The sequence below is a fragment of the Temnothorax americanus genome, unplaced genomic scaffold, assembly GCF_048541705.1.
Source record: "Temnothorax americanus isolate GAGA-0224 unplaced genomic scaffold, ASM4854170v1 Scaffold66, whole genome shotgun sequence".
Classification (NCBI taxonomy): domain Eukaryota; kingdom Metazoa; phylum Arthropoda; class Insecta; order Hymenoptera; family Formicidae; genus Temnothorax; species Temnothorax americanus.
This window is the reverse complement of record NW_027509788.1, coordinates 799,535-812,543: the sequence shown is the minus strand read 5'-3', so window position 1 is coordinate 812,543 and position 13,009 is coordinate 799,535. Positions and strand designations below refer to the sequence as shown.

The window sequence follows — 13,009 nt, the reverse complement described above, 5'->3', positions numbered from 1 at the left end:
GTAATCTTGTATCTTTCAGAAGTGCCGTAAGTGTAATCTTAAAATAAATTGAATCATGGCAAAATTAAAAACTCAAACGAAAATAAATGTGACCATTTTGTCAAGCAACGAAAATAATAGTTAAACAAAAGAAACCTGTATTTTATATCCGTATCTCTCCGGGTGCTTCTCCGGCCTCGGAATCGTCCATCATTACGCTATCCTCTTTTACCTGGGCTCCCATGCCTCGTCTTCGCTGTCACTCTCCCCTGACGGTGACTCGAAATCGTCTGAGGGTTGATCGACCGGGCCGATTGGGAAATTATACCCGACGAACTTGGCTATCTCCTCCATGAGAGGGGGAGGCGTGGGCGTCAGGGTCGGAACCTGGAGTGCCGACAATAATGTCGTAGGCGGCATGTTCGGGAGGGCCACCTCCCGTAGTGCTCGTGCCGCTACGGTGCTCCCTTGTGGCAGCTTCGGCTCCGCTACCGTCTGCTCCATCTGAGCCTCGCGTGTTGCTGCATCGGGTAACCTATGCAGGATAACGCGGGGTGACTGCTTGGTCATGTGGCGCGGCTGCTGCGAAGCGCCCAGTTTCAACGTACCACCGGGTGGCCGTTTCGTACTATTGGCCGAACCTATTCAGGGACGTGGCGAGGCATGTGAGAACGTGCGATGTGTGCCAACGAACGAAGGTTGAACAGTCGAGTCCCGCGGGGTGGATGGGCCGCCGCACGGCGGAGGGGCCGTGGACCGCTGTCGCTGCGGACATTATGGGGCCGTTGCCCCGTAGCAAGGCGGGATACCAATACCTGCTAGTAGTCAGTGACGGATTTACCCATACGCTAACTACGCTGAAGCGTAGGGCGGCAGATTTTTGGAAGCGGCAAATTTTTGAGCGAGATTGTAATTTTTTTTTCCAAATTTGGTGAGCACGTGGAAGTGGTAGGGGTCTGTAACATATTTCATAAATAATGAAAAACAAGTAGATACAGCTTTAGAAAGTTTTGTAATGAACAATGTTGACATTTACCTAACAATCAAGTGGTTTACGGCGAGATTTTAGGCTTGCAAAATCATCAATAATGTCGTCGTATTTTAGGCTCATCATGCTTTAATGACCAATATTGCCAGTGAATTTAAACGTTTTTCTTTCAACGATGATCGCAAATACGTTTTTATTCGTTTTAAAGCGGAAAAGGATCGTTTTGCTGAGCAATTTGGCGGCCATACACAAAGATATTTGCAAAGCTATATCGATGTTAGGGAATACTGATAACAAATTTTGATCGCGTATAAGCGTACAAAGGTCGATCAATTTTAATTTATCCTTTGAGCCAGTTTTATTGAAACTGACGAAAGTGCACACATTCAATGGCAAATGAGTCTTCTAAATTTTTGGCGTAATAATTGTAAAGTTTTGTAGCTTCTTCGTGTATCGTGCTGTCTGACAAGTGAACAAGGTTTCTAATAAAATCGAAGCGTTTGAAGACATTTTCATACGCTGAATGCCGTTTCTCTAATTCAGATCTGATGCGATCTAATATCGCGTAGAAAGTTTCCACCCTGAATTTATTTTTTTCGGTCATGATGACTTTGTTCTCTTTCGATTCACCGAATTGAAGCTTTCGTTTGCAGCTTCGCTTGCTATCGAATTCGTACTCTTCAGGAATTATGCATTTGGCTTTCTCTACGTACACTTCAAACATCTCATCACTTCTCAAGCTTTCTATGAAATCGATTAGCGAACGATAAAGTTCTACAGCAACTCCTACGTCGATATCTACACTTTGCAGCACTTTACTCGTTGCATTAAATCGATCCAATAGCGAGTTCCGGAATATGGCCATAAACACTGTTTTGAATCGACCAAGCTGTTTTTTTAATACAGCAGCTTCGGATCGAGTTACCGCTTTTTCATGAACATCTTCGATCATTATCATCAAAGATTGCAATACACCATCCCAGTTCTTACACAAACTATCGCAAGCGTCATGGCGAGATAACCATCGAGTTCCATCGACTCGTTTTAAAACTTTCGTACTACTTTTGCCGTTTGATGATAAGAGGTCCCAACGTCGAGTAGATGCAGCGAAGAAAGTGTACAAACTTTGAAGAGTACTGAAAAACGATGCAGCTTCTGTGACACATTCCGCGGCACAGGCTCCAACCAAATTCAACGAATGAGCCGCACAAGGTACATAATCGGCAAGAAGATTCAATCGTTTCAATCGTGCATGTAATCCAGTGTAGATACCAGACATGTTGCTAGCATTATCGTATGATTGTCCTCTGCAGTTGCTTATGTCTTTCAACGATGCGAGCATAGAAGTTACAGCCGTTTCGAGTTCTTCAGATTTGTGTCCAACGTTTGGTAGAAAACCAAGAAAGCGTTCGATCGGGCTACCATCTTCTTTTACATATCTAATAATGAAAGAGAGCTGGTCGATGTGAGCTATGTCTGGCGTTGAGTCGACTACGATCGAGAAATACTTGGCTGCTTGTATTTCTCTCACAATAGTATTTTTTATTTTTGATGCAATTAGATTAATGAACTCGTTGCAAGTTGTTGAGGAGAAGTATGAAGTTTTTCCACTACCAGGATTTCCACACTGTGCTATGTGCGTCGACAGGAACGGGTCAAACTCGGCGATCGTTTCCAAGGTCATCATAAAATTGCCGTTTCTCAAAGAACCAAAACGTTCAGACGATCCTCGGAATGGAAGGCCACGACTAGCAAGGGTTTTTACGGCAACAATCACTCTTTTTAGTACATTTCTCCAATATTCGATTTCGTTCTCAAATTGTGTACAAAGACCGGAGTCAACTTTTCCTTTTGCGCGACTGCGTTTTATTAGCGCAATTTGACACTGAAGATGCTCTTTTGAATTTTCGTGCCCGTTCAATACTTTGTTCACGTTACTCCAGTCGCGAAAACCTTCTGTCGCCAGCTGAGAAGTTCCACCAAACAATCGGCACGATACACAAAACAAAGTCTTTTTCATAGGAGAATAAATTAAATATTTCCGCAGCTGATTTTCTCCATTTGACAATCGTCGATAAAACGCGCTTTTTGAAAAAAATCGATCTTGGTTACCGAAACGAGTCTTCGACAACGAGAAATCAGCATGCAAGTTTTGATTAATTTCCTTCGAAAGTAAGTGGTCAATTAAATTGTCGTTAATAATTCTCCATTTCGCGGGATCGTCACTCACCGAGCTTAAACCTAAGCCACTTACGTCTTCTGTAGTCAATGACAGTGCAATCTCTTGTTTTTGTGACTGATATAATGCTTGTTCTGATGTAGTGCTCGAACTTTGGCTCGAAGTACTACAAATTTTACTTCCGATTGTATTTTGAACGTGGTCCTCGAGAATGGGCTTGTTAATATTATTTTCATCACTCTGAGTGATTGGAAAGATTGGACGGAAAAACGTATGTAGCGTCTTCGTCTTTTCCAACAACTTGTCTTTTTTCTTTCTTTTCTCTTTTGCAATCTTCTTATATTGATATACTCTTAGTCTTTTTCGACCATCACTCATTTTAATGCCGTACTGACTCGGTCTATAAATAAAACTAAAATAACTATTATTTTACCTAAATGCAGTAAAATAACGCACTCCGCTCTTTCTGAGAGTTTACGACTGACAAAAACATTGCCCGATCACCGACAATCAACAGTCTAATTTCTAGTTTTATTTACAGACCGAGTCGGTACGGGTACAGCATTAAAATAAGCGACGGTCGAAAAAGACTAAGAGGATATATCAATATAAGAAGATTGGAAAAGAGAAAAGAAAGAAAGAAGACGAGCTGTTGGAAAAGACGAAAACGCTACATACGTTTTTCCGTCCAATCACTCAGGGTGATGAAAATAATTTTGCTTAATAATGAAACAGTTAAAAAAATTAGTAACCGAGATCGATTTATTTAAAAAAGCGCGTTTTATCGACAATTTCCGAATGGAGAAAATCAGCTGCGGAAATATTTGATTTATTTTACTATAAAAAAAATTTTGTTTTGTGTATCGTGCGCCTGCCGATTATTTGGTGGAACTTCTCAACTGGCGATAGAAGGTTTTCGAGACTGGAGTAACGTGAACAAAGTATAAATTGATAATAAAAATTAATCTAAAATCAAGTTTGAGGGGCGGCAAAATTTCGAATTCGTAGAGCGTCAAGTTTGGTAAATCCGCCACTGCTAGTAGTACAAGATTTCTTTACCAAATGGATAGAAATCCGGGCGTTGCGGGTGGCCACGGGGCCAAAGATAAAGGAGGCACTCGAGGACCTGGTCGTGACGCGATGGGGCACCCCGCGAACTCTCTTAACGGACAATGGGACGGAATTTATAAATAAAGTCATGAAGGGCTTCGCGGACGAGAACGGGATAACGCACGTTACGGTACCCCCCTACCACCCTCAGGCGAACCCCGTGGAGAGGGTGAACCGAGTGTTGAAGACGATGATCGTCGCCTTTGTCGAGAAAGATCACCGAGAATGGGACAAGCATTTGCTGCGACTGCGGTTTGCGTACAATACGGCGAGTCATTCCTCATTGGGTACCTCCCCAGCATTTTTAAATTTTGGACGCGAGTTGCTACCGCCCGATGCGTTGCGCAACTGTCGCGAGAACGTTGCCGAAGCAGAGGATGGAGACCCTGCGGAGTGGTCGCGGCGGATGGCGGAAATGAGCGCGGTTAGGGAATGGGTAATGGAAAATTTGGAGCAGGCGAACCAACAGCAGGCCGGGAGATATAACTTACGTAGGCGACCGCGTCGGTTTCGCGTCGGCGATTTGGTATTACGGCGACAGCACGTGCTATCATCTGCGGCGCAGAATATTGCGGGGAAGCTGGCGCCGAAGTTCCAGGGGCCATTTCGGATCCAACGCGTGATCTCTCCGGTCCTCTACGAACTAGAGCGGACGGACGGATCCCCTGTCGGAAAAATATATGTTTAGGACCTAAAGCCGTATCACCTTCCTGTCCCCGATGATTAGGGTTCGATTCGGAATCGGTGGCGTGGATTCGGGGTGATTACGGACGGGGACGGGTCGGGAGAGCCTCCCGAGTTGATGGGCAAAATTCGTGTCCTATTGTGATTGGAATGGTGGCACTGACCGGTGCCGGAGTGGTGGTCGCGGTTGTCGGGGTCGCAGTCCCCTCGGCACTCGTCTGGGAAGGGGGAGTTGTGACGTGACATTTGTCGCGTCCTCCGCCCAGACGGTAGCTCGGCCGAGAAGAAGGTCAGGGATGGCGCCTCGACTCGAGTTGAGGAAGGGCCACTCGCGTTAACTAACCCTTTTAAGCTAAATTCCGTAGGGATGGCAGGTGGTGCCGGAGCATGGGATCACGACCTAATGTACCGACGTTAGTCGCGACGAGGGAAGAACGGGCGCTCGGAGAACGTACGGCGGAGGGATCGGACCGACGGGCGGGCTACCGGGGCCTGCCGCTGGAGAAGCGCCAGGAATGTCTCGCACAGCGTAACACGGCCCCGCCACAGCATAAACACGGGTGCACCACCGCGACTGCAGCGCGGGTGGACGACCCGCACACTTCCCCCGACGGCGCTCCGAGGGCCGAGCGGCGCCGCCACGGCCTGGCCAGCCGGGCGGGAAACCGCGAGAGGCCCTCGCGCAACCAGCAGCCAAATCAAACAGGCCGCGGGAAAATGGCGGAAAATCGTCTGCAACGTCGCGAACAGGGCGACGCACACGACCAATCGGCGGGGCGGAAGAACCGCGAGCTTGAGGGCGCAAGTGCGGGGGCCCGGCGTAGTCCCGCCGAACCGACCCTCCTCACTGTCGATCGAGCCGTTGACGAGGAGCCACCCCGGGACGAGCGCCCCGACGCCACCGAGCAGCAGCGAGCAGCGAGACCTTTATATGTAGCCATTACTTTATTCTCTTTATTTACGACAATCATTATTTGATTCTTTGTAGAAGAATTTTGCATATTGCACGTTGTAGCCTCATTATTATTCGTATTCATTGCCTCCACAACCGTTGCGTCAGGACCTTCAGAATCTGATATTTCTTGATACTCATCCAAGTATTCTACACCTTCATATTCTTATAAACAAAATTATATTTAAAAAATAGATAATATAAGCTTGGCCAAAAATATTAGGCATTTAGATTTTTTTATTTACCTGAAATTCTTTTACCTGTATCATTTTCTATTGGTTACCGCCATTATACATAAGTTTAAAGTTTAATCTTATGTATAATGTCGGTAACCAATAGAAAGCAATACAGGTAAAAGAATTCCAGATAAATGAAAAAATATAGGTGCTTAATACCTTTGGCCAAGGCTATATATGTATGTACAAACTTAAAGAAAAATTATATAATTAACATTACAATTATGTATAAAAAAAGAAAGTACGTACAAATACTGCTTCCGTTTCTGCAATATTATCAAGGCCACTAATTGCTGTTACATTAATTGTTTCCAAAACCTGCTGTTCCGTAGATGTTAATTGCTCCGAAGGTAATAAAGAAGGGCCACCACCTGTTCCTTTTATGTATTTACTTATTTGACTATGTTTTGCTTTTGTTTTTGAACACAAATCTTGCCAAGTCTATTTAAAAAAAAATTATTTTCTTATTAATAAAATTTCTAAACTACCTAGCGAAGCGTGTCTGAGCAAAATTGCGCAAACCTGTGATTGCTTGTGATGCTGGTAACTTGCCGTACATTTGCTTCAATTGATTTCGAGTAATTTAATATTTGAAGCAACACGCAAGCAACATTGGATATATGTATTGCCAGCAATTTGTCGGCAAGAGAGCAGCATCAAATTTACTTCGCGTTGCTAACAATATGACAGTATTGTGTGATCCTATGAATTATTACAGCAACATGACAGCAACAGCTCAAATTTTAAATCAGATAATTTTAGAGCAGCACAAGTTGCTGGCAAGTTGCTACACAAAATTGTTATCTCGTGAAAACATCAACTTGCCGACAAATGCGGACTCAGTTGCCACAATTCTGCTAGCAACACATACTATGTTGTCGGCAACATGCCAGCAACAATGCAGACACGTTACTATCTGGGTAATTACATATAATTAAATGATTATTACAAGAATCAATTATGACTGCGGTCCACTTGATGCTACAAATGCTTTGAAACATTCCTTTTCTCCTTTCTTTCAATGAAGAAAGAATAAGGAGGAAAAGAACGCTTTGAAGCATTTGCAGCATCAAATAGACTACAGCCTATGTTATATTTTACAAAGTTATAAATATATGTTCTTCTCTACTTACCTTTCTCCATTGTTTCCAATCTTTTATAGCTCCGTTGGGTATTTTATGTAGTTCTTCAGCGAGTTGCTATCCACATACTTTGTGCATCCTTTGTTGTAAATGTTGAAGAAAATTTGCTTGATTTTAACTCCGGATTTTGTTTCATCAATTCAACTAGTGTTTTTTTTGTTCCATAGTTATATATCCTGACCTCAATTTAGTATTCATTTTCTCTGATAGCCTAACCTAAATAACAAAATAGATTTTACAAAGTAATTTTGATCAAATCTGTTACTAATACCTACGTCAATTTATTATATTAATAATAGTTTACTTACCGGGGCCAATTTGATCATTCTGTCAGCACCAACTACAGTTTCTTTATCGGTAGTTGAGTGCTGCATTTCATGTAAAGATTTTCTAACTTTATCCTGCTTTAATACAAAAATAATTATAGTATACTTGTAGACCATTTTATCTATTTTACACACAAGTATTATATTAAGATAGTTTCGCGCGAAAAGAAAAATAAATATACTAACCTCAAAAGCGGTAATCGGTTTCGACGTACGAAAACAGCTCACGATATTTTATTCACAAATAATACGGCGTCACGATGCGAATATTATCGTTTAAACGAAGTTTCAGTCAACTTTCCGATTAAAAATTACACGGTTCTTTGCCTTGAAAAATCTGCTCTAAAGTATTCGCAGCAATATATACACTGACAGTACGATTTATATGTTAAGGTAAGGTTAAGTTTTCATTTTTTGTTATAGCAGCATTCTAATTGGTGCAAATATTTGTCTTAAACCTGGCAACGCTGTGAGAGTATCGCGTACGAAAATTTTCGGGTTACAATTTTCACTTCATTTCAAGAATATAAATCAGTGGCTTTTGGGTTATGCATGCGACATCGGTCGTGCGAAAATTAGCGTCCACGATATATATTGCACGATTTCGAGAATTTGGCCCCAGGATAATAGTGTTAGCTTTCATATTTATTTTATTAGCCATATCAATTATTTGCATATTATTATTAGTTTATTCTCACAAAGCCAGTGCAGAACCAAATTACCTTCCGTAAAAACATGCATCATGAAGTTCATAGAGTACATAGTAGTCACAATTATTATATTTATTCCTTTAATAATCAATTTCCCTGATCCGAACCTAGTTTTTACACTCTTTACACTCTTTACACTCTGCATAATCATATTGAACACACCAGAGGATCCGGCAGGGAAATAACACTGTTACATTTTTTCATTTACACTTTCTACACCATCTACACTTACATGTTAGGAATACTCATACGAGACGATCACCGAAAAAGGTGCAACACTTTTTACACTTTCTACACTCACATGTTAGATTTAGGCTGAGTTTCCACTGAGCGCGTTGCAGCCGTCAGCTGCAGCCGCCGACAGCGCGGAGGCCCAAAGCGCCAGGTCGGCAGCACAGGCGTTGCAGCCGGGGACCACGCGACGGAAGCAGCCGATCGTCCGAATGACGAGGATCGAGGACGAGCGAGAGATTAGAGGATACGTAAAAGTTAAGTGTAAGGCCGATAAAAATTCAATTTTTCGCGATTGGCAATTAATAAGTTAATTTCTTTTCTTTCATTCCGCCCGAAGGCGGAGCGTGAGAGCGTTGAGCGGACCGTGAGAGCGCGAGCATTGGGCTTTGTTTACGTTCGTGAGGGCGCGAGCACCGGGCTTTGTTTATGTTCGCGAGACGACGGCGAGTACCGTGTTTACTTGTCCGAGCGCACGGACAGTGTTTACGGTTGAGCGCGGTATAAACATTGCGTTTGTTTACGTTTGCGAGACGGTCATCTCCGTCTGTTTACATGCGGAATACACAATCGTTTGCGACGCCCGAGTGTGCGCGAAGCTTGGTAAGAATCGTGCGAGCGCAATAAAACAGAAGAATGTATAATAAAACCGTATTGTTATTAATAAAACCGTAAACGGTTAATGCGGAAAGAAACATTTGCAGGGATTCTCTACGTACAGATTAGCCGAATGTAAACAAGGTTTGTTTACATTCACAAAAACATAAACAATAGCGGAAAATGTACGCGAGGCGCGTACTAACAGATTTGCGAGACGATACGCGCGAACGGGAGCTCGATTCTCGAGACATGCGGTACATCGTTTACCAACAACGCGAGGTAAACAATAACACGACATACGTTCTCGGCAACCGCGAGGCATAGCGAAGATCGGACAACATAAGCGTGATCAGGAGAGCGACAGGAACACGTCGAAACGGAGCGCGAGGTCGTCAGACCACCAGGTCGCGAATTCGCGAGCCAAACACATTTTCACGGGAAATGTCGATATGGACGTGACGACGGCGTCACGGAGAGCACGTCAAAGTAGGTCGCGACGTTCTGGGGGCACCAGGTCAAGAAAACGGAGCCCGGGGATCATCCTCGGGAATAACCATGATAGACGCGTCAAGGGCGTCCAAAAGATCACGTTTATGAGGTTTGCGTCGACATCCGGTCGATAGGTTAGAAAAACGCGAACCAAGTGCCGGATCGAGGGCACGCTTGTACGGACATGCTTAGAGGGTCACGACGAACGACCTAATCGAGCGGCGACTCGCTACGATCATTGTAACGCGAAATACCGTGTCAAAATACGCGTGTCATGAAACGAACGTTTTCGAAGTAGCGAGATATAATATTCTCGATATTCGTTAGAAATAAATAATAGATTCGACGTGCGAGTCGTACGTGATGGAATGCGGCGAAAACACGCAAGAACTTGTTTTCGAGTTCGCGAGCGATAGACCGAACGCCGAACAATAGGCGATCACGCGCTGGCTTGTGGCCAACCACGACGCCCGCTCCTAACTGCGTCAGGAGTGGGGATGCGGCAAACCGGCCGGGCGAGCGAGCCGGCACGGCAACTCGAGGAGTTCTCCGGAAGACGCGGTGGGGTATAGACGTATAGAATTCCTGTCGAGAGGTTCTACAGTAGCCGTGGGCAAGTGCGGACGTATCTGCCCATACGTAACACCCAGGCTCGTACTTGATAATCTCCGAAGAACATTCCCGCGTACGGCGCGATACACCGTTAAGTCTATACGCGTCTAATACAACGCGGTATCGTATACGATTCGCGAGACGTAACTTATAATTAAATTAATATCGAATAGAGTAATAATAACGAAAAGATTGTCAACGCGCATCGCGAGCGAGAATCCGAGTGCGGCAATCCGAGTGCGGAATCGAATCCTTGTAAAGTAAAAGTAAAATAAATTAATATTTTACCTAATGTAAATACGAGTGATTATTCGAAGATTCCTGCGAAACAATCTGACGATCCCGAGACTCACTTACCTGTTCCTGAATACTTACCTGTCGGCGTTCCTAAATCTCGACGACCAGCGATCCAGAGAGTGGCAGTCCAGCGAGGGTCCAACAGGGGCGAATGGTCAGCGGTGCACAGCTGCAGTCCCGACGATGGTCCACGAAGCGACGAAGTCCCACGGCGATCCAGAGTCCGAGTAGAGCCTGAAACAGAAAAAGGAGAGGGGAATCAGCGTAGTCTGCGAAAGGGTCAGTCAGTTTCATTAATCTTTCTCGGTGGGCGTAGATTAAAACCGAGTGGCGACCGTTAAAAGCGTATGTTCAACCGAAGAGTGGTCATACAGAACCTCCGTCCGGTCACACGCGTCACGCGTCGCGTCGTCCGAGTTGAACCAATCAAAACATCCCATTTCGATCCCGTCACAAGAATGTAATGAAATGGGATGTTTTGATTGGTTCAACTCGGACGACGCGACGCGTGACGCGTTCAGTGAAAACTCAGCCTTAAGCGTGCGAGACAAGCCAGCGAAAATTCTACACTTTTAACACACTTTTGCGGCACTTTAGGGGCAGATTTTATATTATCCGTTACATTTTCAGCTTATCTTTTATAATTACGAGCCACTAAAAAGAGAACAGCCAAATGGAGTCATTCCAGGCGAGAATTTATATTTTAATACACTTTACAATTATTGCATTTATATTCATTTTCACTTTGCTACACTTTTATGTTTTTTCTACACTTTTAAACAGCATTCACTTAATTTGATAATGTATTCATGATTTTGATATTGTTTTAACATTCCCTGTTAATTTAAAGTTTGATTATAATATTATTCATGCGTGCGATAAAATTAAGTCGGTATTATACTTACCTTATATACTTACCATTACTACACCGATCGGTGCATAGATGAGACGATTCCTTCGATGATCCGAGATACCTGTAAAAGAAAAGAGAATTAAAAATGGTAAATTACCCGTATACTTACCTGGTTTCATAGGGATTCGTCAACGTGATTTTTTAAGAGCGCTCGATGTAAATCGAGTGACTCCTTGTTCGCTTACGCGAAGTTTCGCGTTGCAGCGACGCAATTGGTTCACGCACGAGCGATAGCCAACTCGCGCCGTTGCACTTTGGTGTAGCATCTCCAGAGAGTGTAGGTGCCGAGTCCTGACAACGACTCGGCGTAGACCAGTGCACGAAAGTACCGAAGGAGTCGTACCATCTACACCCTGTGGTACGACTAGCCAATTAGGAGGCTTCGCGCCTGAATGTGCGTGTCGACGCATGCGTTGCCTTAAAGTGGAGGAGTTCGACCCGTTCCTCCCGGACAGTTCGCCATGATACTTTGAAGCGTCAACACGTACTTACGAGTCTTGTTGCGTATTAAAAATTCGAGTTTGGCTTGCTTATCCCGTTGACCGCTAGCGTTAGTAGCGTGATTATATTTGATAATTAGAGGCAGTGAGTGCGCGATTCGGGATAATTATTCCTTCCGTATTTCGGTTATTACCGAGATAGTTACACACAGCGGAAGCAATTCGAGAACAACTCGACGTATTTCTACGCGATCGAGCGAACGCGTCCGCATACACAGAGATTGCTGTACAAACGAAAATAATAAATTGTTATTTGTTTATAATAATCAAAGTGATTTAGTTCGCGACCTCAGTGATTATTCTATCCATATATCCGTATATTGCGCATCGCACAAACAGGGCGTGGCCGACGGCCTTGAACATGTCTGCGGCGTAAAAGACGGCAGCCATCGAGCTGGAAGGAAGGACGGGGCAACGCAGCAGTTCCAGGTTTTTGTATTTGAGCCTGAAAATACAGTGGCGACCGTATAATTAAGCGCAAGTAGTAAGTGGCTAAGTTTTATAATTTTAGCATCTCATTCGTTGTTCTGGTCACACCCTTGAGACCGGCCGCTTCCCAGCAGCCGCGTCGATTGACCAAAAAGTCACCCCGGGTGATCTTACAGAGATTACTCGTTGCGGAGCCACGCGCGGCACAGGCCGAACGATCGGTGGAGGGAGAGCAGCCGCCTCAAGGGAGCCTAGCAGCGACATCTGCACCACGAGAGACCAAACTCCCATGCATGCCGCCCACGCCGTTAATGTCAGCATTACAGCTCCCGATAGCGACTCCCGCGCCTCCTCCGCCAATAGACGCGATCGCGGAATTTGTAGCATATGACTTCCCGATCGGCCCGGTGGATCAGCCTTCCGACGATTTTGAGTCGCCGTCGGAAGAAAGCGAGAGCGACGATGATGAGGCTTGGAAGCCGAAGTAGAGAAAGACGGCTCGTCGATCAAACATTAAACATGTATAAAATACACGTTTCTTTTGTTTAATTCTTATTTTCGTTGCTTGACAAAATGGTCACATTTATTTTTGTTTGAGTTTTTAATTTTGCCATGATTCAGTTTATTTTAAT

At 44.2% G+C, this 13,009-nt stretch overlaps 2 protein-coding genes and 1 long non-coding RNA gene across 4 annotated transcripts; 1 reads left to right on the top strand and 2 right to left on the bottom strand.

Moving 5' to 3' along the window:
* Positions 1–602: 602 nt before the first annotated feature.
* LOC143905734 (zinc finger MYM-type protein 1-like) lies at positions 603–2,651 on the bottom strand. Its single transcript, XM_077421309.1, has 2 exons — positions 1,350–2,651; positions 603–1,233 (listed from the first exon to the last, which is right to left on the bottom strand). Exons 1-2 carry the CDS (start codon positions 2,649–2,651, stop codon positions 1,090–1,092), a joined length of 1,446 nt encoding a protein of 481 aa, XP_077277435.1. The 3' UTR covers positions 603–1,089.
* A 1,693-nt stretch (positions 2,652–4,344) lies between these two features.
* On the top strand, positions 4,345–4,944 carry LOC143905733 (uncharacterized). Its single transcript, XM_077421308.1, has one exon. It carries the CDS (start codon positions 4,345–4,347, stop codon positions 4,942–4,944), a length of 600 nt encoding a protein of 199 aa, XP_077277434.1.
* A 1,436-nt stretch (positions 4,945–6,380) lies between these two features.
* On the bottom strand, positions 6,381–8,802 carry LOC143905761 (uncharacterized). Of its 2 annotated transcripts, XR_013259316.1 has the most exons (4): positions 7,783–8,802; positions 7,579–7,671; positions 7,262–7,486; positions 6,381–6,569 (listed from the first exon to the last, which is right to left on the bottom strand). It is a non-coding gene; the product is annotated as an uncharacterized LOC143905761 (long non-coding RNA). The 2 variants fall into 2 exon arrangements; XR_013259315.1 differs by having other exon boundaries at positions 7,579–8,386.
* Between the last annotated feature and the right edge of the window lie 4,207 nt (positions 8,803–13,009).

Bases quoted from the DNA above. Each gene is read 5' to 3' on its own strand.
- LOC143905734 (XM_077421309.1), bottom strand. From the start codon at position 2,651: ATGACCTTGGAAACGATCGCCGAGTTTGACCCGTTCCTGTCGACGCAC. The intron at 1,234-1,349 runs GTGCACTTTCGT...ACATCGATATAG, and splicing joins ACTCATTTGCCATTGAATGT to CTTTGCAAATATCTTTGTGT.
- LOC143905733 (XM_077421308.1), top strand. From the start codon at position 4,345: ATGAAGGGCTTCGCGGACGAGAACGGGATAACGCACGTTACGGTACCC.